Here is a 26,501-nt window from a genome sequence, read left to right as displayed (position 1 = left end):
ACTTTTTGTTTTGTTAATTTTTTTCAATTGTTTCTTTTGTTTCAATTTAATTGATTTCAGTTCTGATTTTAATGATTTCCTGACTTCTACTGCTTTTGGTGTTGATTTGTTCTTCTTTTTCTAGGGCTTTGAGATGTACTGTTAAGTCATTTATTTGTTGACATTTTCTTCTTTTAAGGAATGAACTTCATGCAATGAATTTTCATCTTAATATTGCCTTCATAGTGTCTCAGAGGTTTTGATATGTTGTATCCATGTTCTCATTTACCTCTAAGAATTTTTTTAATCTCCTCTTTGATGTCTTTTGCAACCCATTGTTCATTTAATAGCATATTATTTAGTCTCTAGGTGTTGCAGTAGCTTTTATTTTTTATCTTATCATTGATTTCTAATTTCATTCCATTATGATCTGATGGAATGCAGAGTAGTATTTCTACTTTTTTTGTATTTGTTAAAAGTTGCTTTGTGGCATAGTATAGTCTGTTTTAGAGAAGGATCCATGTGGTGCTGAGAAGAAAGAATATTTGCTCACTGATGGATAATATACTCTATGTATGTCAGTTAAGTCTAAGGTGTTGATTGTATTATTGAGTTCTATAGTTTATTTGTTTAGCTTTTGTTTGGAAGATCTATCTAGTGGTGAAAGAGGTGTGTTAAAGTTACCCATAATTCTTGTGTTGTGGTCTATTTGACTCTTGATCTTGAGAAGAGTTTGATGAGTATAGAAATGCTCCACTGTTTGGGGCATATATATTGGTAATTGTTTTGTCTTATTAATTTATGATTTGCTTAAGCAGTATGAAATGTCCTTCTTTATCCCTTTGATTAGCTTTAGCTTGAAATCTACTTTATTTGATATGAGGATGGAAACTCCTGCTTATTTCTACAGACCATGTGAGTGGTATTTTCTTCCCAACATTTCATCTTCAGTCTGTGGATGTCTTCTCCTATGAGATGAGTCTCTTGAAATTAGCATATTTTGGGGTCTTTTTTTTTCTAATTGATTTTTTAATGTATGACAGCAGAATGAATTATAATTCATATTATACATACAGTGCACATTTTTATATCTCTGGTTATATATAAAGTATATTCACACCAATTTATGTCTTCATACATGTACTTTGTATAATAATGTTCATCACATCCCACCGTAATTTCTAACCCCCTGCCCTCTCCCTTCCCTCCCACCCCTCTTCCCTATCTAGAGTTTGTCTATTCCTCCCTTGCTCTCCCTCCCTACACACTATAAATCAGACTCCTTATATCAGAGAAAACATTCAGCATTTGTTTTTTGGGATTAGCTAATGTGACTTAGCATTATCTTCTCCAACTCCATCCATTTTCCTGCAAATGCCACGATTCTATTCTCTTTTACTACTGAGTGATATTCCACTGTATATATTTGCCACATTTTTTTATCCATTCATCTACTGAAGGGCACCTAGGTTGGTTCCATAGTTTAGCTACTGTGAATTATGCTGCTATAAACATTGATGTGACTGTGTCCCTGTAGTATGCTGTTTTTAAGTCCTTCAGGTATAGACTGAGGAGAGGGATAACTGGGTCAAATGGTGGTTCTATTCCCAATTTTCCAAGGAATCTCCATACTGCTTTCCATATTGGCCACACCACTTTGCAGTCCCACCAGTAATGTATAAGTATACCTTTTCCCCCACATCCTTACCAACACTTATTATTGTTTGTATTCTTAATAGCTGCCATTCTGACTGGAATGAGATGAAATCTTAGACTAGTTTTGTTTTGCATTTCTCTAATTGCTAGAGATGATGAACATTCTTCATCTCTTTGTTGATTGATTGTATATCCTCTTCTGAGAAGTGTCTGTTCAGGTCCTTGGCCCATTTATTGATTGTGAGATAGATAGATAGATAGAAAGATAGATAGATAGATAGATAGATAGATAGATAGATAGATAGATAGATAGATAGATTGATTGATTGATTTTTGGTGTTTAACTTTTTGAGTTTGTTCTTTATATACCCTAGAGATTAGTGCTCAATCTGATGTGTGAGGGGTAAAAATTTGCTCCCAAGACGTAAACTCTATTCACCTCACAGATAGTTTATTTTGCTGAGAAGAAACTTTTTAGTTTGATTCCATCCCATTTATTGATTCTTGGTTTTTATTTGCATTACAGGAGTCTTATTAAGGAAGTTGGGGCCTAATCTCAAATGGTGAAGATTCGGGCCTACTTTTTCTTATATTAGATGCACAGTCTCTGGTTTGATTCCTAGCTCCTTGATCCACTTTGAGTTGAGTTTTGTGCATGGTGAGAGATAGGGTTCAATTTCATTTTGTTGCATATGGGTTTCCAGTTTTTCCAGCACCATTTGTTGAAGAGGCTATCTTTTCTCCAATGTGTATTTTTGGCTCCTTTGTCTAACATAAGGTAATTGTAATTTTATGGGTTAGTCTCTGTGTCCTCTACTCCATACCATTGGTCTACCAGTATGTTTTGATGCCAATACCATGCTGTTTTTGTTACTATTGCTCTGTAGTATAGTTTAAGGTCTGGTGTTATGATGCCACCTGCATCACTCTTCCTGCTAAGGATTGCTTTAGCTTTTCTGGGTCTCTTATTTTTCCAGATGAATTTCATGACTGTTTTTTTCTATTTCTATGAGGAATTCCATTGGGATTTTTATCAGAATTGCATTAAATCTGTATAGTGCTTTTGGTAATATGGTCATTTTGATAATATTAATTCTTCCTATCTAAGAGCAAGGTAGATCTTTCCATTTTCTAAGGTCTTCTTTGATTTCTTTCTTTAGGGTTCTGTAGTTTTCATTGTATAGATTTTTCATCTCTTTCATTCAGTTGATTCCAAAGTTTTTGGGTTTTTTTAGGCTATTGTTAATGGGGTAGTTTCTTCATTTCCATTTCTGAGGATTTGTCACTGATATACAGAAATGCCTTTGCTTTATGGGTATTTATTTTATATCCTGCTACTTTACTGAGTTCATTTACTAATTCTAGAATTTTTCTGGTGGAACTTTTTGGTCTTCTAGGTATAGATAGAATCATATCGTCGACAAATAGTGCTAATTTAATTTCTTCTTTTCCTATGCATATCCCTTTAATTTATTTTTTTCTGACTAGTTGCTCTGGCTAGATTTTCAAGAACTATGTTAAATAGAAGTGGTGAAAGAGGGCATCCCTGTCTTCTTCCAGTTTTTAAAGGGAATGCTTTCAATTTTTCTCCATTTAGAATGATGTTGGCCTGGGTCTTAGTGTAGATAGCCTTTACAACATTGAGTTTTGTTCCTGTTATCCCTAATTTTTCTAGTGTTTTGAACATGAAGGGGTGCTATATTTTGTCAATTGCTTTTTCTGTGATTTTCATATGATTCTTATCTTTGACTCTGTTGATGTGATGAATTAGATTTATTGATTTCTATATGTTGAACCAACCTTACATCCCTGGGATGAATCCCACTTGATCATGGTTCACTATCTTTTTGATATGTTTCTGTATTCAATTTGCCAGAATTTTATTGAGAATTTTTTGCATCTATGTTTATTGGAGATATAAAAAGTTTTCTTTCTTTGATGTGGCTTTGCCTGGTTTTGGAATCAGGGTGATATTGGCCTCATAGAATGAGTTTGGAAGTGCTCCCTCTTTTACTATTTCCTGAAATAAATTGAAGAGTATTTTTATTAGTTCTTCTTTAAAGGTCTTGTAGAACTCAGCTGATGGCATCTTCTTTTTCATAGCTTGATATCGGTCTGTTTAAATTGTATATGTCATCCTCATTCAGTTTGGGCAAACCATATGACTTAAGAAATTTGCCGATGCCTTTGATATTTTCTATTTTATTGGAGTACAAGTTTTCAAAATAATTTCTAATTATCCTCTGTATTTTGATAGTGTCCATTGTGATATTTCCTTTTTCATCGTGTATGTTAGTAATTTAAGTTTTCTCTTTCCTTTTCTTTGTTAGCATAGCTAAAGGTTTGTCAATTTCATTTATTTTTTTCAAGGAACCAACTTTTTGTTTTGTCCATTTTTTAATTGTTTCTTTTGTTCTGATTTCATTGATTTCAGCTCTAATTTTAATTATTTCCTGCCTTCTACTGCTTTTGGTGTTGATTTGTTCTTCTTTTTCTATGGCTTTGAGATGTCATGGTAGGTCATTTATTTGTTGACATTTTCTTCTTTTAAGGGTTGAACTCCATGTAATGAACTTTCTTCATAGTACTACTTTCATAGTGTCCCAGAGATTTTAGTATATTTTATCTATGTTCTCATTTACTCCTAAGAATTTTTAAATCTCCTCCTTGATGTCTTTTACAACCCATTGTTCATTCAGTAGCATATTGTTTAGTTTCCAGATGTTGGAGTAATTTTTATTTTTTATTTTATCATTGATTTCTAATTTCATTCCATTATGATCTGATAAAATGCAGGGTAGTATCTCCACTTTTTTGCATTTTCTAAGAGTTGCTTTGTGGCATAGTATATGGTCTATTTTAGAGAAGGATCCATGTGCTGCTGAGAAGAAAATGTATTCGCTTGACGAAGGATGAAATGTTCTATATTTATCAGTTAAGTCAAAGTTATTGATTGTATTATTGAGATCTATAGCTTCTTTATTCAACTTTTGCTTGGAATATCTATCCAGTGGTGAGAGAGGTGTGTTAAAGTCACCCAAGATTATTGTGTTGTGGTCCATTTGACTCTTGAACTTGAGAAGAATTTGTTTATGAACATAGCTTCTCCTTTGGTTGGGGCATATATATTTATAATTGTTATGTCTTGTTGTGTGTGGTTCCCTTGAGCAGTATGAAATGTTCTTCTTTATCTCTTTTGATTAACTTTGGCTTGAAATGGACTTTATTTGATATGAGAATGGAAACCCTTGCTTGCTTCTGAAGTCCATGTGAGTGGTATGATTTTTACTAACCTTTTACCTGCAGTCTGTGTATGTCTTTTCCTATCAGATGCGTCTCCTGGAGGCAGCATATCATTGGGTGTTTTTGTTTTTGTTTTTAAATCCAATCTGCTAGCCTGTGTCTTTTGATTGGTGAGTTTAGGTCATTAACATTCAGAGTTATTATTGAGACATGGTTTGTATTCCCAGACATCTTTGTTTATTTTTGTTATTTAATTTGACTTGTTTTCTTCTTTGATTAGTTTTTCCTTTAGGGTACTATCTCCCTCTGCTGATTTTCATTATTGTTTTTTGTTTCCTTTTCATGGAATATTTAGCCAAGCATGTTTTGCAGTGCCGGTTTTCTAGCTGTAAATTCCATTAACTTTTGTTTATCATGGAAGGTTTTTATTTCATTATCAAATCTAAAGCTTAATTTTGCTGAATACAGATTCTTGGTTGGCATTCTTTTCTTTCAGAGCTTGATATATATTGTTCCAGGATCTTATAACTTTCAGGGTCTGTGTTGAAAAATATGCCATTATCTAATTGGTTTCTCCCTATACATAATCTGATTCCTTTATCTCATGGCTTTTAATATTCTTTCCTTATTCTGTATGTTGGGCATTTTCATTATAATGTGCTTTGGTGTGGATTGGTTGTGATTTTGAACATGGGTCTTTGTAAAATCCAATCTGCCAGTCTATATCTTTTGATTGATGAGTTTAGGCCATTAATATTCAGGGTTATTATTGAGACTTGATTTGTATTCCCAGTCATTTTTGTTTATTTTGGGAATTTAACTTGACTTGGTTTCTCCCTTGATTGGCCTATAGAACTCACAAGAAAATGTGTTCCTGCATCTGAATATTTAAGGCTACTTCAACTAAAAACATACCACTGGGCCCACACTGAGAACTAATTTAGTGTAGATTCTCCCTTTGCTGAGTTTCATTGTTGTTTTTCATTTCCTCCTCATGGAATATTTGCCAAGAATGTTATGTAGTGCAGGCTTTCTTGCTGTAAACGTTTTTAGTGTTTCTTTATCATGAAATTTTTTTTCATTCTCAAATCTGAAGCTTGATTTTTCTGGATATGAGATTCTTGGTTGGCATCCATTTTCTTTCAGAGCTTGGTGTATGTTTTTTCAGGATCTCCTTGCTTTGAGGGTCTGGTTTGAAAAATCTATTGAGATCCGAATTGGTCTTCCCCTGTGTGTAATTTGATTTATCTCTTTTGTGGCCTTTAACATTCTCTCCTTATTCTGTATGCTAAGCATTTTTATTATAATGTGTCTTGGTGTAGACATGTTGTAATTTTGTATATTTGATGTCCTGTAAGCCTCTTGTGTTTGATTTTTCCAATTCGTAAAATTCTTCATACTTGGGAAATTTTCTGATATTATTTATTGAAGAGATTGTGCATTCCTTTAGTTTGAATCTCTGTGCCTTCCTATATCCCAATAAATCTTATATTTGGTCTTTTGATGTTATCCCATAATTCCTGGATGTTCTGTTCATGGTTTCTAACCATCTTCACTATGTGGTCAATTTCATTTTCAAAATTGTGTATTCTGTCTTCATTATCTGAGGTCCTGACTTCTAAGTGATCTAGTCTGTTGGTGATGCTTTCTATTGAGTTTTTTATTTGGTTTATTGTTTCTTTCAATTCAAGGATTGTTTGTTTTTGTTTTGTTTTGTTTTTCAGAATCTCTATCTCTTTCTTGAAGTAATCTTTTGCTACCTGTATTTGCTCTCTTATTTCTTTGTTGGAGTAATCAGTTTTTGCCTGTATTTGTTCACTTAGGTCATTCTTTAATTCCAAGATCATTTTAATTATGTACATTCTGAACTCCTTCCCTGACATTTCATCAGTTGTGCTATCTATGGATTCTATTCTTGGTTTGTTTGGTGCACTTTCCTCCCTTATTTTTAATGATGTCTATGTGTCTTCCTCTCTTGCCATGTAGATCTGAGGTATTGCAGCTTCAACCCTATTATAGTGTCCCTACATGCTACCAATACTTCACCTTTAAGAGGAATATCAATATTACTTCCCCCAACGTAACCAATGTGCAGCCATATTGGTTATGCAGTCAATTAGCTTCTATTTTGGCATTTATAGATTTGTTGGTGTGTACAGAAATGATGAATTTGGTTGTCTTCTACCATATAGTCAGTAGGTTTGCATAATGATTTACAGTTTCTAATGGTGAGAGGAATAGGCTGTGATGTTTATGAGGTAGGATATAAAAATATCGTTATTATATTATATGTCTAGTGAAAAGGTAATCAAAAGAAGTTGGCTGTTAGCAGGAGAAACAAGATAGAAGCTACCCCATGCAAGGCTCCCTCAGCAACAGGATGATGACTGTTAGTACCCCAAGTAGAGATACCTCTGGTGCAACCAGTCCCACAGTGTGCTTGGTGACATTTTACCAGGTCCTGATTATTGTCCCTAGATGGAAGCAGTGATGTCCCACTTTGGTGGCAGTGGCAGTATCAAACCTATAGGTATCTTGATGTTGGGCTGTGGAGCCACACTTGGATGAAAAGGAAACGAAAGTGCAGGTGCAGTGGGCCTCTCCGTGTGGGCGCAGTGTGCTGGGCTGGGGACTCTTAATTTAGAGTTAATTTGAGCTCTAAATTAGCCCTTTTTAGAACTGGCTCTGAATAAGTCTGTGTGCACCTACATCATCCTATATGGCCACCATTAGTCACCTGTGTCTTCTGAGCCTTGGGGATATGACTAGTCTGAACAGAAATACTCTATGCTTAAAATACACATTGGATTTCAAAAGCCTTTTCATGAATAAGGAATATAAAATACAGCATTCATAATTTTATACTGATTGTGTGTTGAAATATTATTTTGGACATAATGTATTAAATAAAATGTATTGGAATTAATTTACATGTTCTTTTCAACTCACTTCATGTTGCCACAAGAATATTTTGAATTACATACGTGGCTTGCATTGCATATCCACAGGCAGTGCTGCTGTCAACGTCTTTGTCCCACTGTCTGACCCCAGAGCTCCATCTCATTCTCTGTCCCTCTCTCTATATCTGTGCTACGAGTGCAGGGGCCACACACCACAGGTGGATATTTCAACTGAAATGAATTAAAATCAAACAAAATGTAAAATTCAGTCCTTTTGTCACATTTGCCACACTTCAGATGCCCAGTAGCCACAGATAGTTAGTGGCTACCACACCACAGAGAAGGGGCACAGACACTTCCATCATCACAGGAAGCTCTATCAGACGGTGCTGCTCTGGTTTGTGCAGAGAGATGGCGAGAGGCACAGAGGTGGACCGTGAATACCTGAAGCTTGGGCAGGGTTTCCACGGTGCAGGATGCTGTGGCACTTCATCCTGCTAGCTCCCAAGATACCTTTGTCAGCCTGTTTATGCATGACTTATCTCCTCTCTCCACCTTGGAGGGCTGTGGCATGCTTATCTCTCCTGGAACACACCTTCCTCCCCCTGCCCATGTGTAAACATCTCCTAACATGGTGCTCTGTACAATACAGGTGCTCAGGATGCGTTTGTTAACCAGGCAGAGTGGCAGTTCCTAGCAAATGGCTGGTAGCAGGGGGCTATCAGAGAAAGGAGAGGGTATCCAACCCAGGTTCCTAAGGAAGAAGGAAGAGAAGCTAGCTGAGAAAAAGACCATGGTGACCCCAAATCTCAATCTGGTCACCAGAATCCCCCTGGCCCACCCCACAATCTCCTCACAGGCATTCACAAGACTTACTGCAGGGGAATTCGCAGGCTTAGGCAGTAGCCATATAAAGAGCGCAAAAGAAATCCAAAATATCATTATGTGATAAATAAACACGCAAGACCCATAAACGGGAAGCATGAAAATGAAGGGTCTGGTGAGGGGGAAAAAAATGAAAAATGTCCTCTCCCTGGGCCAGCTGGTTTGAGTTACGTTTTATGAGCATCTTGCGAATTCCAGCGCCCTTGTTGAATTAGCGGCAGAAGCGCACATTAGTTTTAAGGCTCCCTCTCGAATAGGAACATCATAACGTTTTTTAATTGGGCCTGATAAAAACGTAGCATTACTTGTAGGTTCCTGAGAGAAGTGAATTGTGAAATTGGGTTTTCATTAAACCTAATGATGGAAAATTAAGTATAGAGCGGCTGGTGAAATGGGCTGTGATAAAAGGCATCACTTGTGCATTATCAGAGGTTAATAAGGGAATAGGTGAGCTAAGATACATTGGAGAAGGGAGTCCAACGAGTTGAATTAATAAACCTTGAAAATCCCTTGGTTCCGAGTCTTCATAGCGTCATTAGCACTGGCATTCACATTATTACAAATGTTACGGCAACACAAGTTGTTACATTTCAAACAGCATTTATTTTCCATTCCAGCGTTGGTTTTGCTGACACCAAGTTTACAGTCTGTCTAGCAATGTGTTTAGGGAAAATATCCATATTGATAGCTATTGGGTTTTGGAAACATTTAGCATCTTGCAAAAATTGCCAGGTGCCCATGCCTAGGAAGCCTGCCTCTGCCGGGCAGCCAGTCTCCTGTGCAGCCCACGCCCCAGGACCTGGGGGATGAGTTTCAAGCTGAGGCTCGCCTTCCCTCTGCATCCCCAACCTCATCACACCATTGCGGGTGTGATATTCACTGGAAGCACATCTTAGATCCATGACAGCTAGGACACCTACGAGAAAAAAGTGTGAGTCTTTAAAGAAAGGGGTTTTTCTTCCAGCCCTTGAACGGCTTCACACTGGCTTCTGGAGTCCACATGTTCACCGTGTTTCTGGCTCTGCCTTCGCGTGGTCTCTTACAGCATGGCCAGCGGCTTGAAATCCATTATCAACCTCTGCTCCTACCTCTTGTGTCCACCTCTCGGGCCCTGTGCACCCGCTTCAGATGGTCCTGCTCATCGTTTTCCCTATGAGACCATCAAGCCCTGAGGCTGGACTCTTTATCTCTCTCTGCATCGACTCTGCCCACCAGCCCTTGGCACAGAGTGGCTTCTCATGAAGCCTGACTGGTGCTCATGAGGTTGCAAAGGAGGAGGGAAGCAGCCCCATATTTTCCAAGCATCACATTTAAGCCATGCCAGTGAAGATGTGCCTACCTACCACCTAAAATCCCAGGAGAAAAAGTAAGCGGTGCAGCCAGGGAGGTTTTGCTAATGTCTCACCTAGGCCCTTCTTTGTGTGTAAACCTGTGTCCTCAAGATCTTTGTGTTGGCACACCAGGGTTGATTGGGCTGAACTCATAGGGCCAGCTTCTTCTTTTTTTTTTTTTTTTTTTTTTTTTTTTTAATACAGAGGGGTGTTTAACCCCTGCCATGCCCCAGGCCTCTTTTTGATTTTTATTTTGGGACAGGGTCTCGCTAAGTTGCTGAAGGCCTCACTCAGTTGCTGAGGCTAACCTTGAACCTACAATCCTACCGCCTTAGCCTCCTGAGCCACTGGGATTACAGGTGTGCACACATCAAGCCTGGTGCAAAGGGCCAGCTTTACCTTGGTCGTGTTTACTGGCCACATTAAATCAGGGAGCTTGAGAGACCACACGAGGCTCATGGTAACACCACCTACTTGTTATTAGGTATGACCCAATTGATGTCTCAAGCTCAGACCAATCAAATGAGTAGCCCCTCCTCCCTGGAGAGTGAATAGGAGGGGACAGGCAGAGGGATGGGAAGATGAGAAATGCATTCCCCACTCCATCCCCAGAGGTAGGTGAAGCCTGAGGGTGGAAAACCACTCTCTGTTGCCCAGGACGGAGGGATTCCCAGGATACTGGGATTTCAGGGCTAAAACTAGAAAGTATTAAGCAAATGGGGACCAGCTGGTGACCCTGCAGGCCACACAATCCCCTCCACCACCCCTTCCTTACCAGGAGCAGCTTGCTGGAGTGAAGGTCCACACAGTCTGTGTCTGATGGGTTATGGTGACATGACAGGCAAAGCTGAGGGAACACGGCTTTTGATGAGACAAATGGCAGAAAATCAGGAGTACAAGCTCAGCTTCCCAGGGACTGCGTGGGGCCCAGGCCTGGGGATGGCCATGCCGGTGCCTCACAGTGACTGGAAACACCTGGGTGAGACACATGACGGCCACGCCTGGCAGCTCTCACCTCATGCACACCTCAAATGGGAAGGCCCAGGGCAGAGACTGTCCATGTGTGAGAGGAGCTGGCGGGACCCAGCCTCGATGGTTATGGGGAAGATGAACTAAAAGGCTGGCAGGGCTGCCCGGAGAGAAGCTGGGGGGGCCAGAAACTGCATCCAAGGGAACAGAGGAATTCAAACCCAGCCTGAGCAGGCATCGTTTGGAGAGTGATCACACTAACAGGTGGTAGTTACAGCAATTCGTTGGGTGTAAAGATTCTTATGGGAGGAGGTAGAACTCGTATCAAGGAGAGGTTTTATGAAGGACATGAGGCATAGGATCTAGGTAGGAGGGAGCAGCTGGCAGGACTAAGGAAGAGGTTCAGCTGCCTTCCCTGCAAGGTGATCGGGAACATTCGTGGACCAGCAGTGTTAAGGGGGAAACTGGATGATAGGAAGATGGTGGTTGCTGTTGCAGAGCCTGTAGCTGGAGTGTCAGGGACACTACTAGCTCCTGGGGGGTCCAAGACTGTCTCCATTTCCTCCCAGGGTACAGTCCAGAGTGTAGGGCATGATGTAACATGTGGGGCATGTTGTATCAGAAAAGAGGAAACCTAACTTGCTGGCTGCTACTCACTTCCCCGTCTTGGAGCCGCCCACATGTGGCTAAGATGGCACCTGGCGATCATCCAGAAGGCGTTACCGTGGGTTGTGACAAAAAATCAGAACACCCCTAGAATAGGCTCAGAACCCTTCCGCCCTCGTGAACAGCTCGTGTCACCCATTACTGCCTGTAGGATGAGTGTACCCGTGAACTCCCCGCCCTGCTGACCTTTATCCTGATTGGCTCCTGCACATTATATCAGCTGTGTGTGTTTTCTCAATTAACGAGCTCCGGCTTTGACTGGTCTCCCTGATGTGTCTGATTGTCCAACGGCGAGGGAGGGCTGGGTGTGGTTGGCGCTCTCCTTTCTTGGCTCGATCTGGTCGAGGAGAGCTCTCCCCATCTCCCCCATGACACCAGAGGAAACTAACTAGTAGAGAAATCAGGGCACAGGGAAGAAGGAGAAAGGTGCATATGGCAGCCGTGGGGAACTGTCCCGGCCCACCCTCACCATCCTGGGGGAGACACAACCCGTGGCCCCTGTCTGCACGCACCCGAGGCTCTCCTCACCTGCAGGTAGGCATCGCAGACTATCAGTAGGCACCCTGCTTCCTAAACAAGAGTACCCCAATATTGTGGCTTGGCCAAAGCCCACTCTGACACCTAGAGGAAGATCTCATATCAGAAGGGATGACAGGCAACCTGGAACTCTGTCTTCCCTCTATCCCGATGCACCCTTGCGGTTGGTGTGAACCACGGTAGCCGTGTGCGTTAGCTCGTTTGTTGTTTTAGGTTATGAGTCTCCCCCACAGCCTGCATCTCCTGAGTGGTTGAGGCCCCAGTTAGGTCCCTTTGTCCCCCTCAGGCCACACCAGGGGAAGCAGGGAGGACAGAGAACAATGTCCCCAAGGTGATGGCCTGCTCCCTGTCTTCTCTTTGAAGCAGATGGCAGCCGTGGGGAGCTGTCCCAGCCCACCCTCACCATCCAGACTCACCCCTACCGGACCTGCGACCCCGTGGAGATGAGCTACCCCAGGGACCAGTTCCAGCCCGCCATCCGGGTGGCCGACCTGCTGCAGCACATCACCCAGATGAAGAGAGGCCAGGGATACGGGTTCAAGGAGGAATACGAGGTAAGAGAGCAGCCTGAGGGGAGACTTCCGGTGGCTCACAGGCTGACCTGGGTGCTAAAGCCTTGTTCTGGAAGTGTGGGCCCCACCAGCAGCAGCAGCCCTCGGGACGTGGTGGGAAGGCCGCAGCCTGTTAGGAGAGGTGTTAAATTTGAAAAGCGCCGTGCTAAGAGATCCTGATATCTCCTTCCACTTTCCTTTTTCATTCTCTCTTGCTTTCTCTCTCTCTCTCTCACTCTCATAAGCCAATTAGCTACAACATGTCTACACTTCCGAGTCACACCTTTCATATAAAGATACAATGCTTTGAGCCTCCTTCCCACATGTTGTATAAAAGCCAGCAGATCTCTCCTGCCAGTGATTTCTGGCATGCCTGTTGCCCCGGTCACCTCTTGCCCAGTGTCCATGCTCCTGTGCTGACCTCCCTACTCCCAGCTGAAGTGAAGCCTCCCCTCTGGTGACTGCTGTCACCTCCTCCCCACCCCTGCATTAGGCATCCCTTTCCTTGCTCCCAAAGCATCTCTAACACCAAGGACTTGCATGCAGGCGGGGCTCCTTATTGCAGTTTGGGGAATAATGCACAAGGACTGCCGCAAAGTGCAGCAAGTGTCTCTGGTTCTTCTAAGTTCCTTAGCCATCACTTGCCGCAGTCTAGCTGGGCACAAATCACGAGCCTTATTTCCAAACTCCACCAGCACACTCCACACATGCTCCCGAGAACCTCTCTCTAACGCCACCCATGTGGCTCCTCCAGGCACACACCACACCAACCGGAAATCCCTCCTCCGGACCTTCCCCAACCAATGCGAACCCTCTAGGAATCCCAGCGAGAACTCCAAAGTAGCTTGAGAACTCCAAAGCAGCAGCGAGGAGGCAAGAAGAGCCGCCCCATTGCCCGACAGTAAAGGTCAAATATACAATACAATCAATCCAGCATCACAGCAATTATATATAGCTTAACTCAAATCATCATCTCAACGGTTCGCTGGCCTCACCTTTCAAACATTCCCTCTGGCAAATGCCAGGTGTCATTCTGACCAGCAATCACTCACTGGAACTTTCTTTCGGGTTTGTGTCCTAACAGGTCTCTATCCACTCTTCAAACCACCATCTCCCCAGCATCCAAAGAAAGACTCCCACATTTTCTTTATCATGCAGAACAAGTTAGCTTTCTTTTTCTCCATCCCATTTGACCTTGCCCATTAGACCTCACCTTCCATAAACAAAGTAAAACAAAACAGAAGGAAAAACTCATTAAGATGTTTTCCTGAACCAAAGAGCAGCTCACTCCCCAAGAGGGATTCTTCACCTCTCCTGCTGCTGGGGGAATCCAGCTGCATCCAGCTTCGAAAACAAGCCTTTCTTCCCTCACTCATCTTTCCTCTCTCTCCCTCTCCTCCTTCCTTCTCAATCCCTTGAGCATCTTCTGTGGGCCAAGCTCTGAGTCAGAGATGACCTCATTTTTTTTCTTGTTTGCTTGCTTTTTCTTTTCTTCCCTTTCTTTCTCTTTCCTTCTTCCCTTCTTTTTTCTCTTATCTTTCTTTTTCTTTCCTTCTTTCTTTTTTTGTTATTCTTTTTCTTTCCTTCTTTCTTTTTTTTGTTATGCAGCATGTGTCCCAGATATGTTCAGTTCAGTTTCTCTGGGTGCAGTGAACACTCATTGGCTCAAACTCCACACGTTCGGCATTCTTGACAATGCAGACTAAGTTTATCTCTCGGGCTATATTCAGAGAAAGAACTTACAAAGCAATATTTCTGAAGACATGTGAGGTCATGAAATTGAGCTGAAATTGGAGTCCAGACAGCTGGATTCTAATACGGTAAACTGTGTGATCTTAGCATATTATTTTGCTATCTGACTTTTAAAATTCTTTATGGGTTGAATGAAGAGTTTGGATAAGGTGATTCCTAAGGACCTGTCTGCTCCTAAAACTTTATGAGAATATAAAACATGGTGGCAAGGGACACGTTTGACATATTTATGAGAACAAAAACATTTATGTCAACGATGTGAGTAATTACCAGCTTGGGAGAACCAGCGATTAATTTCAAATATGGTCTAAGTAAGATAACATTTTTTATATACTCAGTATAAAAGTTTTGGAAGATTGTTAGAATAAGAGTTGAAGGAGATGATCTCATCACCTCCCAATTCCTAGGTCTTGTTTCCCAGAGAGACGAATGCCCCGACCTTCATGTTGAAATAAGGAATCCGCCTGTGCACATTTATACACATGTATGCAAATCTCTTTATTGAGTCAGTGTCAGGAAGATGCTGTGTTGTTTGCAGAGACTTATTCAATGTTATGATGGTGTGGCAAGTCATTTGTCATATTAATTCATCTTAAAGTTTCAAATAGTACTAAGGAAGATATGTGGTTTCTCAGAACAGAGTTCACCCAGGTAAAGGCTAAGAAACACATATTCTGTACAAATCATATTTGTAATCTAAATTTTGATAACAGAAATACAAATGCACTTGAGTACTTGGGAACATTTCTTTTCAGAATGTTAATTTTTTCCTTTTTTTCTTCATTTGTTTATTTTTTATTGGTACATTGTAATTATACCCAACAGTGGGATTCATTATGCCATATTTGCATGTGCACATAACATAATTTGATCTCATTCTCAGAATGTTTTTTAAAAGCACCTATCTCTGTGGGGTAGATTGCCTTTCAAAAATCTCTTCTTTACCCCTCTTCACATCTTTACAACTTTCTAGCACAGAAATGAACTTCTCTTACCATGAAGCGAACAATACGTGTTGTTTCATCATTTGAACCTCAACCCAAATTATCTCTAAGGAGTCTACCCTTGCCCTCAATTAGTTCAGATTATATTAATCAGCCTACTAGAATGCCTAGCTTCTAGTTAACTGAGTTTTTCCGAGTAACTTAGTGTTAGTTGGAAACTTCACTTAATGAACCTGTGCTAGTTGCTACACTGTGAAAGTTCACGTTGTTGGAGTTCGGCTGGGTTTTGCTCTGACTATAAAGGTTCCCGTGATATCTAGGATTTATCCTGAGCACGAGTCACAGATCTGTATGGAGACTCAGCATCCTGTTATAGATAAAAGACTCCCAGGCTGCCAGCGTGGCTCTCGTACTGACCTGCTCAGTGTAGTCTGTGGCTTTCCACTGACCCATCCTGCTCTGTTTTTCTGTACAAATGAGTGGGTTTGACAAGTTGACATCTTAGGCACCTCCCAGCTTCTGTGAGCTGTGTCTTCTAAAATTTAATTCAGTGGCATGATCACTTACACATTTGTTTGATAAATATTTACTATCTCCAAGGACCATTCTGCATATTTGCCATATGATGGTGAACAAAGAAAACATCCATGCCCTCAAGAAGCTGATATTCTTTTCCAAGGGAATTAGGAAATAACCACGGATTTTAAAAATATGTATATTAGAGAATGTAGTGTGTTAGTGAAAAATACCACTTGCTGTGTTACAAACTTCTCAAACTGAGCAAATAAAATAATTGATTTATTGCAGTCATTGGTTGTATGGGTTAGGAATTTAGACAGCAGAATCTGTCTCCAATCTGTAATGTCAGATCCTTGACTGGGAAGGCTCCAAGGCTCGGGGGCTGAAATCTTCCAAAAGTGTCCTCATTCCCAGGCTGATGTAGGCCACTGGAATATTTACACATGGCCCCTTCAGGTGGCTGGGGCTTCCTGACAGCATGGTAGCCTCACCATAGGTGGACTTTAACAGGATGGCTCATAGCTAGAATGGAGCCTCCCAGCTGACAAGGTTAAAAAATGCAACACGTTTTGTGACTTAGACTTGAACTTGGCACTGCACCATTCCTAGCACATTCTATCTACTTGTAAGCAAGTAGAGACTTCCTCCATTCTAGGAGAGGAGAACCAGACTCCATCTCTTGATGAGAAGAGCTGGTGGCCAGATTCTAGAAGAAGATACAAAATAGAAGATGTTGGAAAATATGATCGCTGCATAACACAGCCTGCCACAGCTACCATGGGAAAAGAAAGAGCAGAGAAAGAAAGGGACACAGTGTGCCCCAGGAACACCAAGTGAAGGAGGTCCCACTGCTCAACGGGGCGGAAGGGCAGCCCTTAATGAGATGATGGTGGAAGCCAGACAAGAGTTCCAGGTCATGCCTGGCCTGCAGGAGCAGAAGCCAAGAGGCGGGGCTGGCAGGAGTAGAGGAAGCAAGGTAAAGGCAATAGAAAATTAAACTGAAATAAAGAGGCCTCTGCTGCCATCGTGCATTAGAAGCCTTCATAAAGACTTAGGCTTTTACTCTGAGTGGAATGGAAAGACTCTGCAGAGTTTCAGAGCTAATGATCTGACTTTCCGTTGAAAGGCTTTTCTAACCACCCTGTTGAGAACAGGGCAGGGAGGGGAAGCAAGGATAAAAGCAGGGAGGCCAATGGCCAGGTCAATAACCCAGGTAGAGACCACAGTGACATGGGCCAGGCACGGCAGAGGGCTGGCAAACAACGGCTGGAGTCTGCGTCTATGTTAAAGATAGAGCCAACAAGATTTCCTAACACAGGGCACGTGAGTCAAAGAGCCCAGTGTGGCTCCAGAGCTGGTGCCTGAGCCACTGGAAGGCGGACTTGCCATCAACAGAGATGGAAAACTTCAGTGGCACAGAGTTGGAGCCATCAGGAGCTCAGTGTGAACCGAGCTTGCAGTGTAGACTAAATGCCTTAGTGTAGACCGCAGGAGTTGGCCGTGTGGGTTTGGAATTGAGAAGGAAGCCTGGCTGGAGAGCAAATTTTGGGAATCCTTGGCATACTGATAATATTAAAGTCACATGACAGGATGAGGTCACCATGCATGTAAAAAGGACTAAGGGACAAACTTTTTAGAATTTCAACTTTAAGGAAGATGCACTGTATGGGGGTTCTAGAAACAGGAAATGCAAGAAGCAGAGGCCTCGCCTGCTGGGGAACTTGGAGCCTGCTCTCAGAAGCAGGCACAGAAACTGATGGTTTTAATTTCTTGACAAAATACCATGATAGAGGTCTAGCCAGAATTAGATGACTGTGGAGGGGTAGGTGCATTAGGCCTAACAGGAAGGTAGATAGGCAGAGACTTTCTGGAAGACACAGAGCCTCAACCAAAGCTCAAAAAATAAGAATAACCAAAGAAAGAAAGGAAGGATTTTCAGGGCAGAGGAACGAGAACAAGCTACAACATGAGCATGTGTGCAGCGAGTTGAGGTAGGAGAATCTGAAACTGCTTGATGTATGAGATTTGGTAGGGAGCGTGGAGGGAGAGGGGGCCGAAGAAGTGGTTAGCAGGGGCCGCCTGAGGGGCTAGGGGAGCATTTGGCAGGCTCAGGAATTCGGGTTTCATTCTGGGAGCCACAGGGGCCATAGAAGGGAGCAAGATTTTAAAAGAAGATTTGCATTTTCAATCTGTTGGAGATCAGGGCAGAGATACCCGAGGCAGGTAGGCAGCCAGGACAGTAATTCAAGGAAAAGATAGGACTGTCCACAGCAGGAGACTGGGCTCAGAGCCCAGACAAGCCCACACACGCTCTCTGCATGTAGCACCATAAAATCAGCTTGTTCTCCTTGGCATGAAAACTTGAGTGTCTCGATATATATTTTAAGTTCAACTGTTTGAATTAATAACATGAATCGTCCTGAATTGAGAATCAAAACGCCTGGATTCGAGTTCTGTGGCTTTCATTGAGTTTCTGGTTGATCTAAGGGAGGGTCACTTCCAGGATCTGGGCCTCAGTTCTGTATTTACAAATGAGGTTAAGGGGTCCAGGTGATCCAGAGATCCCTTCTGTCAAGGACATTCTAAGAATCGAAAGAGGAATCTATTGGCCAGGCCAGTAGGGTTCTAGCCCTACTCTTGGGCTAGAACCCGCATGGTCAAATCTCAAGTTCTAGCCACTGTGATTGTCTGAGGTCTTTAGGCTCCTAAGAACTCCAGGAGACCCTAAGTAAGGCAAATCAACTTCACCTGCCTGAGGATCTGGGTCTTGGTCAGGGGTTTTTGGTCTTGACTGCATATCGGAATCACTGGGGAGGAAGTTTTAAAAACACCGAAGCCCAGGCCACATTTCAGGCTAATTAAATCAAAATCACTAGGCCTGAGACCCAGGGATCAGTGTTCTCTAAGCTCTCCAGTTGATGACAGCATGCTCTTAAAGTTGAGAGCCGCTGGTCTAAGGACACGCATGCAGTCCCCAGCATGTGCCGCGTCTGTGTCCTCAGAACTATCTTCTGGCCTGCTCTACTTACTGACCCTCAAATCCACCCCGGATGATGGATCCCAGCCACATTCAAGTCCAGGGGCATGATGTGATCTAAACTCTTGCCCATCTTACTTCTCCCAGCCCCAAATATCCCCTACCTTTCCCCGTTACAAAACCCACACCCTCCGTGTGTCACCCCATGCTCACAGATGTGGGCCGGAGAACGGGGTTGTCTGGGGGCCCTGTGAGCCCAACCATCGTGGTGAGAAGAGCAGCAGGTTTGGGGAAGATGAGGCAGCACAGGAAAAGGTGACTTCATGATAAAGAGGAGGAAGGAAGCATGTTAATCCCAGTCCAACTCGGACAGCCTGTCATCGTAATGAATGGAACGAGCCCAGTAGGGCGACCAGAAGGTGTCTGGTTATTATAGCTCCATTAGGACTATTTAAGGCAACAAGGAACAGCTGTGAGGAATATGATGCTGCCTAATGAAGAGCAAACATTTGTTCACTTTCCAGCTCTGGGCGGACACGCCGTGTGGATGGCTGTGGAGGGGCGAGGCTGCCATCTTGTCTTGGATGTCTGTGGATGATGGCGGCAGGCAGCCTCCTTATGGGGCGTAACCTTACAGATGCACCCCCTTCTCTGCCCAGAGGTGCCTGAGCAGGGGCAGAGAACACCCCTGCTTCCCCCCTCCACATTCTTTCTCCTCCATCGGTAATGGAGTCAAGGAGCATGCCCCTGCAGGTGACCCCACAAGGATTACGGTTCAGTTCTCAATTTGCAGAAGAGAGTGGTTCTGGGAGGAGCGTGAGAAATTGGTGGCAGGTGCCCAAATCATGAATGGGAAAATCATGGCTGTTCTTCAACCCTGGAAACTCATCATGACCAAAATGGAAGACCCGGGCTCCATCTGCTCGTTTTATTTCACCTCCCCTGGATTAAATAAGAAGAAAATGGGCCTTCTTCAGAGAGTGGCCAGAAAGCATCTGTAACCCACGTGGTTTCAGGCTAGGGAAAGAGCTCCCGTGGGAGACACAGTGAACTCAGGCCTCTCCTCTTAGCTGATCTTCATCATGCTACTTCTAATCCTGCTAAAGTCCAGCAGACAGGACTTTCCCTATTTAAAACAGGAACCTGAGTGGGCAATTTTCAAGGGATGTCACAGGAGAACCCCTGACCATGAGACTACACGGTTCTCCACCCTCTCCTGAGATTCTGAATGGCCTTGGGCAAGACTCTCTCTCTCTTCTGGGGCTCAGTTTCATCCTCTCTGAACTACTTGTTAGCATGGACTTTTGAAGCCTGATGGTATATGCTTCACTTTAAGCACTCACCTGGCCAGAAACATTAATTAAGTACCTATTGTGTACCTTACACTATTCTAGTCTCTCAAGTAGCTAAGAAAACAAAGACTTTCCTTTAAAAGAAGCACGTGACCTCACTATACTACGTAATTCAGGAACAAAACTCTAGTTAAAATTCCGTAGAGACGCACAGATGAGGGAATAGGCAGGTGGTTGTTGTTGCTTACTTTCGCTTTGGGTCCCTCCTTATTGTCAAGATCATCCGAAGCTTCACAGAAGATAAGACAATTGAGTTGAAGACAAGAAGGGAATGAGGCAGAGGGAGAGCGCGTGAGCAGAGAGAGGAGGGCACACGCACAAAGCTCAGGAGCATGGAAAAGTGAAATGCTGCAGCCAGGGCTTGCAAGGGCATCCGTGAAAAGGGATGGAGCTAGAGAGAAAAATGGGACTCTCACACCCCTTGCCTTGTCCCGGAGCAGAGTTAACAAGGTCGTCTTCGTGACCTCTGACAATCCATACCTCTGATCCCTGGACAATTTCAAGTTTAATAAGAGGTGTGGGCCCACAAATAGCCACACGGAATTTCACGCATCCCACACGGACTGGCGGTAATGAGCAGAAACCTATGCTGCGGAGACCACCTAGATCCTGGGCTCTGAGCTTCAAGGGACACGGGCCCCTCGTGTGAGCTTCCCCCGTAAGCTTGAAAGCAGGGATAGCCTTACTCATTTCTCTTCCCTGAAGCACCAGGGAAATAGCAGATAAATATGAAATGTTAATTGAGTTATAAAGTGCTGGTGAGAAACTTTTAAGTGATTAGGAAGAAGTCCATCCAAAATGCAAATCACAACCCCAGTGAGCTCTCTCCTCACCCCAATTAGAAGGACTATTATCCAAAAGGCAATAAAATGACAAATGCCGGCAGAAGAGACAGAAAAATGAGGAACTCTCGTACACCGTTGGTGGAAACGCAAATTAGTGCAGCCACTGTGTAAAATAGTATGGAGGCTCTTCAAAAAACTAGAAATAGAACTGCCACATCATCCAGCTAACCTACTACTGGGTATGCATCCAAGAAACTGGAATCAGTGTATTGAAGAGACATCTGCACTCACATTCTTACTGCAGCACCCTTTGCAATAGCCAAGATAAGGAACCAACCTGGGTGTCCATGAATAGACAAGTGGGTAAAGAAAATGTGGTACATTTGCTCAGTGGAATACTACTCATCCATGCAAAGTGAAAGAGTCATTTGCAGTAATAAGGAGGAAACTGAAGAACACTAGGTTAAATTAAATAATTCAGGCACAGAAAGATAAATACCACAGATTCTCACTGGTATGTGGAATCCAAAAAGTTGATATTGAAGGTGTAGAGAATAGAACAGTGGTGATCAGAGCCTTGGCAAAGGCTTGGGGGAGGGATGGATGGGCAATGGGCACAGTGTGCAGTTGGCTAAGAAGAATAATTTCCAACATTCCCTAGCACAGCAGGATAACTAGAGTCGACAGCAATTAATCATATATCTAACAGCCAGTGGAGAGGATTTTGACTATTCCCAGCACAAAGAAATGATAGGTCTGAGGTGATAGATATTGCAATGACCCTGATCTGATTATGAAACATTGTATCCGTGTGTGTTGAATGTCACACTGTATCCCATGAGCAGGTACCTTGTCAATGGATAATAAAATACATTTTAGAAAAGAACAATTCTATCCAGAGAAAGGCAACTTCTCTTGAAGAAAGAGACCAACCCAGAAAGACTCCCGCTCTCCCTTTACCCTGTGGGTTGAGTCTCCCGAGTGGAGATCAGACTCCGAGCTGTTGCCAGACACCAAGCCATGGGCTTGCTGATGCGAGGTAGGGTCTGAGCCTCTGCATTCTACCAAATTCTCTAAGAAATCTGGATGCCTACCAAAGTTGGAGGATCACTGGCCAAAAAAACCTGTCATTTAAAAGTAACCTGTTGGCTTTTCAGTGGGACCTTTGAAGACTGCATTGTGGCTCCAAACACCGACATGCACTCAAAGGTTCTGCCTCTATCCGAGCCCTGTCACAGACAAATACCCCCATCTTGCCGCAATCTGATTTTCTACTTAGCTTCACCAGCGGAACTCATAAATTACTGTCTATTTAGTGACATGGTACGCAATAATATTTGCTCTCCTGATGCCACTCAGAGTAGAAGCCATTAGTCATCCTCTCCTGCCTTCTCTGCCCACATTTATAATCCCTAAGGCAGGCATGTGCTTTTCAGGACAGAAGGTATCATTTGTGGTGAGCCTGGCCTCTGCCAAGGCCATTCTAACTCATACAGCACATTGGAGTGACATAGCCGAAGGTGCACTTGTCTCCAGGAACCGAACTGTCACTTTCCAGAGAATTTTTGTGATATATATTGTTATCTACAATGAATGCCAGGTACAGAGTGCTTCCTTAGATATGGTGTCCTTGAGTTGGCCACAACCTATACAGCTGTCCATGGTGGCCCTTACCATCTACCATGAACACAGACTCCAGCAAATGTGGTTGTTGAATGATCTCATGGACCTCTATTGAGAGTACACCTTAGATTCCCAACAGATCACGAAACTCTCTTCCTCTTCATGGATATTATGTCTGTAGATACATCTACGATGTTCCTATACCTAGAGTAGCCAACTTGTCCCAGTTTCCCCTGAATGATCCAGTTTTAAAATTGAAAGTTCTGCACGCCAGGAACCACTTTAGTCTGAGACAAACCAAGATGGACATGGCAGAGTTCCAACTTTGCTCTTGGGACAATAAACTGGACATTTCGTTTCAATGGGTACAGAGTACCCTCTGGAATAGTCCACAAACACTCAAGGTCACACCCTTGGGAAGGCATGGGACAGAAGAGTCTCTGAACACCTATGGTGTGCCTCTGCCTGGTGCCTGGGCACTTTCTCAGATAATCAGTAATCATCACACAATCCTACAGGTTGTGTTATCTTTTTATTTTTTAATATTTATTTAAAATTCATTTTTAAGGGGTGCACCATGACATGGGTTTGAACAAAGGCACAGAATCCTGTGAACACCAACGTGATCAGGAAACCTAAGCGTTCCATCAGCCAGAGAAGTTCCTCTTGCCACCCTGGTGGAGTTTAACCCCTCCCCACCCCTCACCTGAAGGGTGTACGGTTCTCTAAGGTGTTTTCAGAAAAATTCACTAAGACCTAGAGTGGTAAAACGATTTGCAGTAAAAATATCCGAACACTGCAGTCTGCTTGCCTTCTGCAAAGCCCTGCCTGTCCTCTGATTCATGGGTGTAGTTAGTGTGCAAGAAGTATTTTTTGACAAGAAAAATGAATGACAGTCCTGGGTACGGGGAGGCTCCTGGGTGAAGACTCTGGAGTCTCACCTGCACAGAGTACAGCGGTGGACAGAGGCAGGGAAAATCCTGGTGGGCTGGACGGCTCACAGAGGAGATGGGCCCTCACGGTGCCCTGAAGCATCTGCCCAGAACTGCCTGATCAGCAATCCCCGGGCCTGGTTTCGCTGCACCCCGGGGCATATCACATCCAATTATCTCCACGGAGGCAGTGGAGCCGGGGGAGAGAAGGGAGGCTCCGTAGCTGACAGGGCCTGCTGCAGATAGTGGGGCAGTCGGGTAAGCGAAGTGGACAGGCATGCCTCGGCCTCAGGGAGGAGGGGAGCTCTTCTTGGAAGCCCTGTGTTCTGACGTCTCGCCATGCGGGTCACTGCTCAGAGGCTTAGCTCCAGAGAAGGAGACCCTCTTCACTAGGCAGGGCCAACCCAACAGGTGGAAGGACCCAGCCAAGAGGACATGGGGGGTACCCTCAGTTCTAGCGAGGAATCCAGGTCCTACGTGGGGAGAAGGAGGTGGGTCGCCTGTGGGAGTAAGACGTCTGTGGCTTGTGGTCACGGCCCCTGAGCCTCCCACTAGCTCAGGGAGCCTGAGCTTTGTGGCCGGGAGCGTGGGTTGGAGCCACAGGGTGTCACCCTGCCGTAGGCACCAGGTGATCACTCCATCCTAAAATCCATGAGGCTTGTCCACGAGGATGACAGGAGGCCTCTAGGGACAAGCGTTCCCAGCCCTGTATCCTGAAGCTGGCGCTGGCTCGGCCATCTTTAAAATGCCTCCAGAGCTCTTCCACTGACTTAAAGTAACACTCGGGTTCCGGCCTTTGGTCTGGGAGACCTGGACTGAGCACCCACATTCTGTGTCCCCCACCCCTTCATCTCTGCTCTGGGGAGTCCCCCTTCAAGTTCTAGAACACAATGACCTCCCTCCCTCCCGGGGGCTCTGCACCTGCTCCTGCCTCCGCCTGAGATGTTCCTTCCCAGCCCTTGCCACGCCAGCTGGCTCCTGCTCATCCTTCGGTTTTCAGCTCAATGCACCAGCCACACAGCAGCAGGAACACACCTGGGGTTGGGCAGGTTGGCGGTGTTACTTGTGCAGTGAGGTCCTCAGGGAACTGAGGGCATCTGAGGAAGAGGGTGTGAGAAAGGACCCATAGGAAGCCAGGCGCCGTGGCGCGTGCCTGTAATCCGAGCAGCTCGGGAGGCTGAGGCAGGAGGATCCCGAGTTCAAAGCCAGCCTCAGCAATGGTGAGGAGCTAAGCAACTCAGTGAGACTCTGTCTCTAAATAAAATACAAAATAGGGTGGGGATGTGGCTCAGTGGTTGAGTGCCCCTGGGTTCCATCCCTGGTATCCCGCCCCCAACAAAAGGAATAAAGGACCCACAGGACAGGGGCTGTGATGAGTGATGTGCAAGAGAGTTTGAGAATGCGAGGCGCCTTCCAGAATGGACACCACAGGAAGTGGCGTGGACACCACAGGAAGTGGCGTGGACACCACAGGAAGTGGCGTGGACGGGCGTCCTAATATTAACTGTGGGAAGGGAGGCCGACTGGCAAAGACGCACTGGGCACTCACATCAGCCAGCGTGGGTGGGGGAAGCCTGGTAATATTTTGGCTTGGACAGAGCCCACATGGCTGTCCTTGCTGAGCCGTGACCACAGAATGTTCTTGCTTTCGTCTCCCTCCATCATGCTCTCAGAGCCGCCTCGTCTCGGGCTGGTGTTCTGTGACACTGTGATCAGCACAGAGCACCAAGGCCCGGCTCTGAGTGCGAGACCAGATCCCCAGGGGCAGGGGCTGGTTTTCTTCTCCTCAGATATCACGTGTGCATCTGTGTGTGTGTGTGTGTGTGTGTGCGCGCGTCTGTGTGTGTGCGTCTGTGTGTGTGTGTGTGTGTGTGTGTGTGTGTGTGTGTGTGGTGCTGGGGACTGAACCCAGGGCCTCGTGCATGCGAGGAAGGCACTCTACCAACTGAGCTCTGTCCCCAGCCCTCAGATCTCACCTATTTAAGGAATCCTGCCCGTGCCACCCTGTTCAAGTGGCCCCTGGCCCTGTCTGCCCTGGCACCCTGCTCCCTGCCTCCACAGCACCCATGGCAAACAATGGTCTGAGTGTTTGCTCCTCCCAGGGTTGGAACAAATCCTAGATTATGTCTGTCACATCCACCTGCCATTGTCCCTAGATAGACCTCACCCAGCCCTGGTGCCATCAGTCAAGTGGTCTCTGTGGGAGAAAGGAGCCGCAGGGTTGGGTGTTGCTGGGCAGTTCATTTCCTGCCTCTGGACCCCACTTTGCAGACCTATAAAGGAGCTCAGATTTTTCTCGAAAGACCCTTCCAAATCCAACTTTTGGGGATTCTGTGAATACTGGAGCTCAGCTCTCCAGGGACAAGGACATCCCCAAATGCACCTTTTGGACTAAAAAAAAAGAGTGACCGCCTTAGGAAAGCAACGCTGGAGAGTAGGAAACATTTCCGCACTTGGAGAGAAAAGTAAAAATAGCGCTCGCTGAGGAGGAAGGGATGAGAGAAGGAGAGAGGAGATTGATAATGGATGAGTATAATGAGGTGGCAATTTTGGTTTCAAAAGAATGTGATTAGCTCCTAATGACTGCCACCATTCCCTGGTCAATCTACTGTAACTAGCCACTAATGTAAAAATAATGCCCCTGGCTCGCTCACTTTGAAGATGGAGATGAGTCTTCCTTTCCTACTTTCACCCCCTCAGATTCTTTTTCCTTGAAGAGATTATCCCCTATTAGGTTGACGCTCCCTAGGAAGGGAGATAGATGTGTGATCAAAGCCTGCCAATTAGGGGTCATTACCAAGGCCCCCTGGGCGGCTCCATCAGGCACTGCCTCTTTGCCTCTGTCAACATATCACAGTCCCCAGGCCCCCTGGGTCCCCTTCAGCCCCCAGGACGGGGAG

At 44.3% G+C, this 26,501-nt stretch overlaps 1 protein-coding gene across 4 annotated transcripts in view; it reads left to right on the top strand.

Annotated features, from left to right (window-relative positions):
- Positions 1–26,501, top strand: part of Ptprt (protein tyrosine phosphatase receptor type T) — a 1,029,624-nt gene that overhangs the window by 943,933 nt on the left and 59,190 nt on the right. For all 4 annotated transcript variants that reach the window (XM_078051815.1, XM_078051813.1, XM_078051814.1 and 1 more), the window contains one exon: positions 12,530–12,720. In XM_078051815.1, the coding sequence (XP_077907941.1) occupies positions 12,530–12,720 (191 nt within the window). The remainder of the gene's footprint in view (positions 1–12,529; positions 12,721–26,501) is intronic.

This window comes from Ictidomys tridecemlineatus, chromosome 5 (genome assembly GCF_052094955.1).
Source record: "Ictidomys tridecemlineatus isolate mIctTri1 chromosome 5, mIctTri1.hap1, whole genome shotgun sequence".
In the NCBI taxonomy this organism is placed as follows: Eukaryota; Metazoa; Chordata; class Mammalia; order Rodentia; family Sciuridae; genus Ictidomys; species Ictidomys tridecemlineatus.
This window is presented reverse-complemented; position numbering and strand designations above follow the sequence as displayed.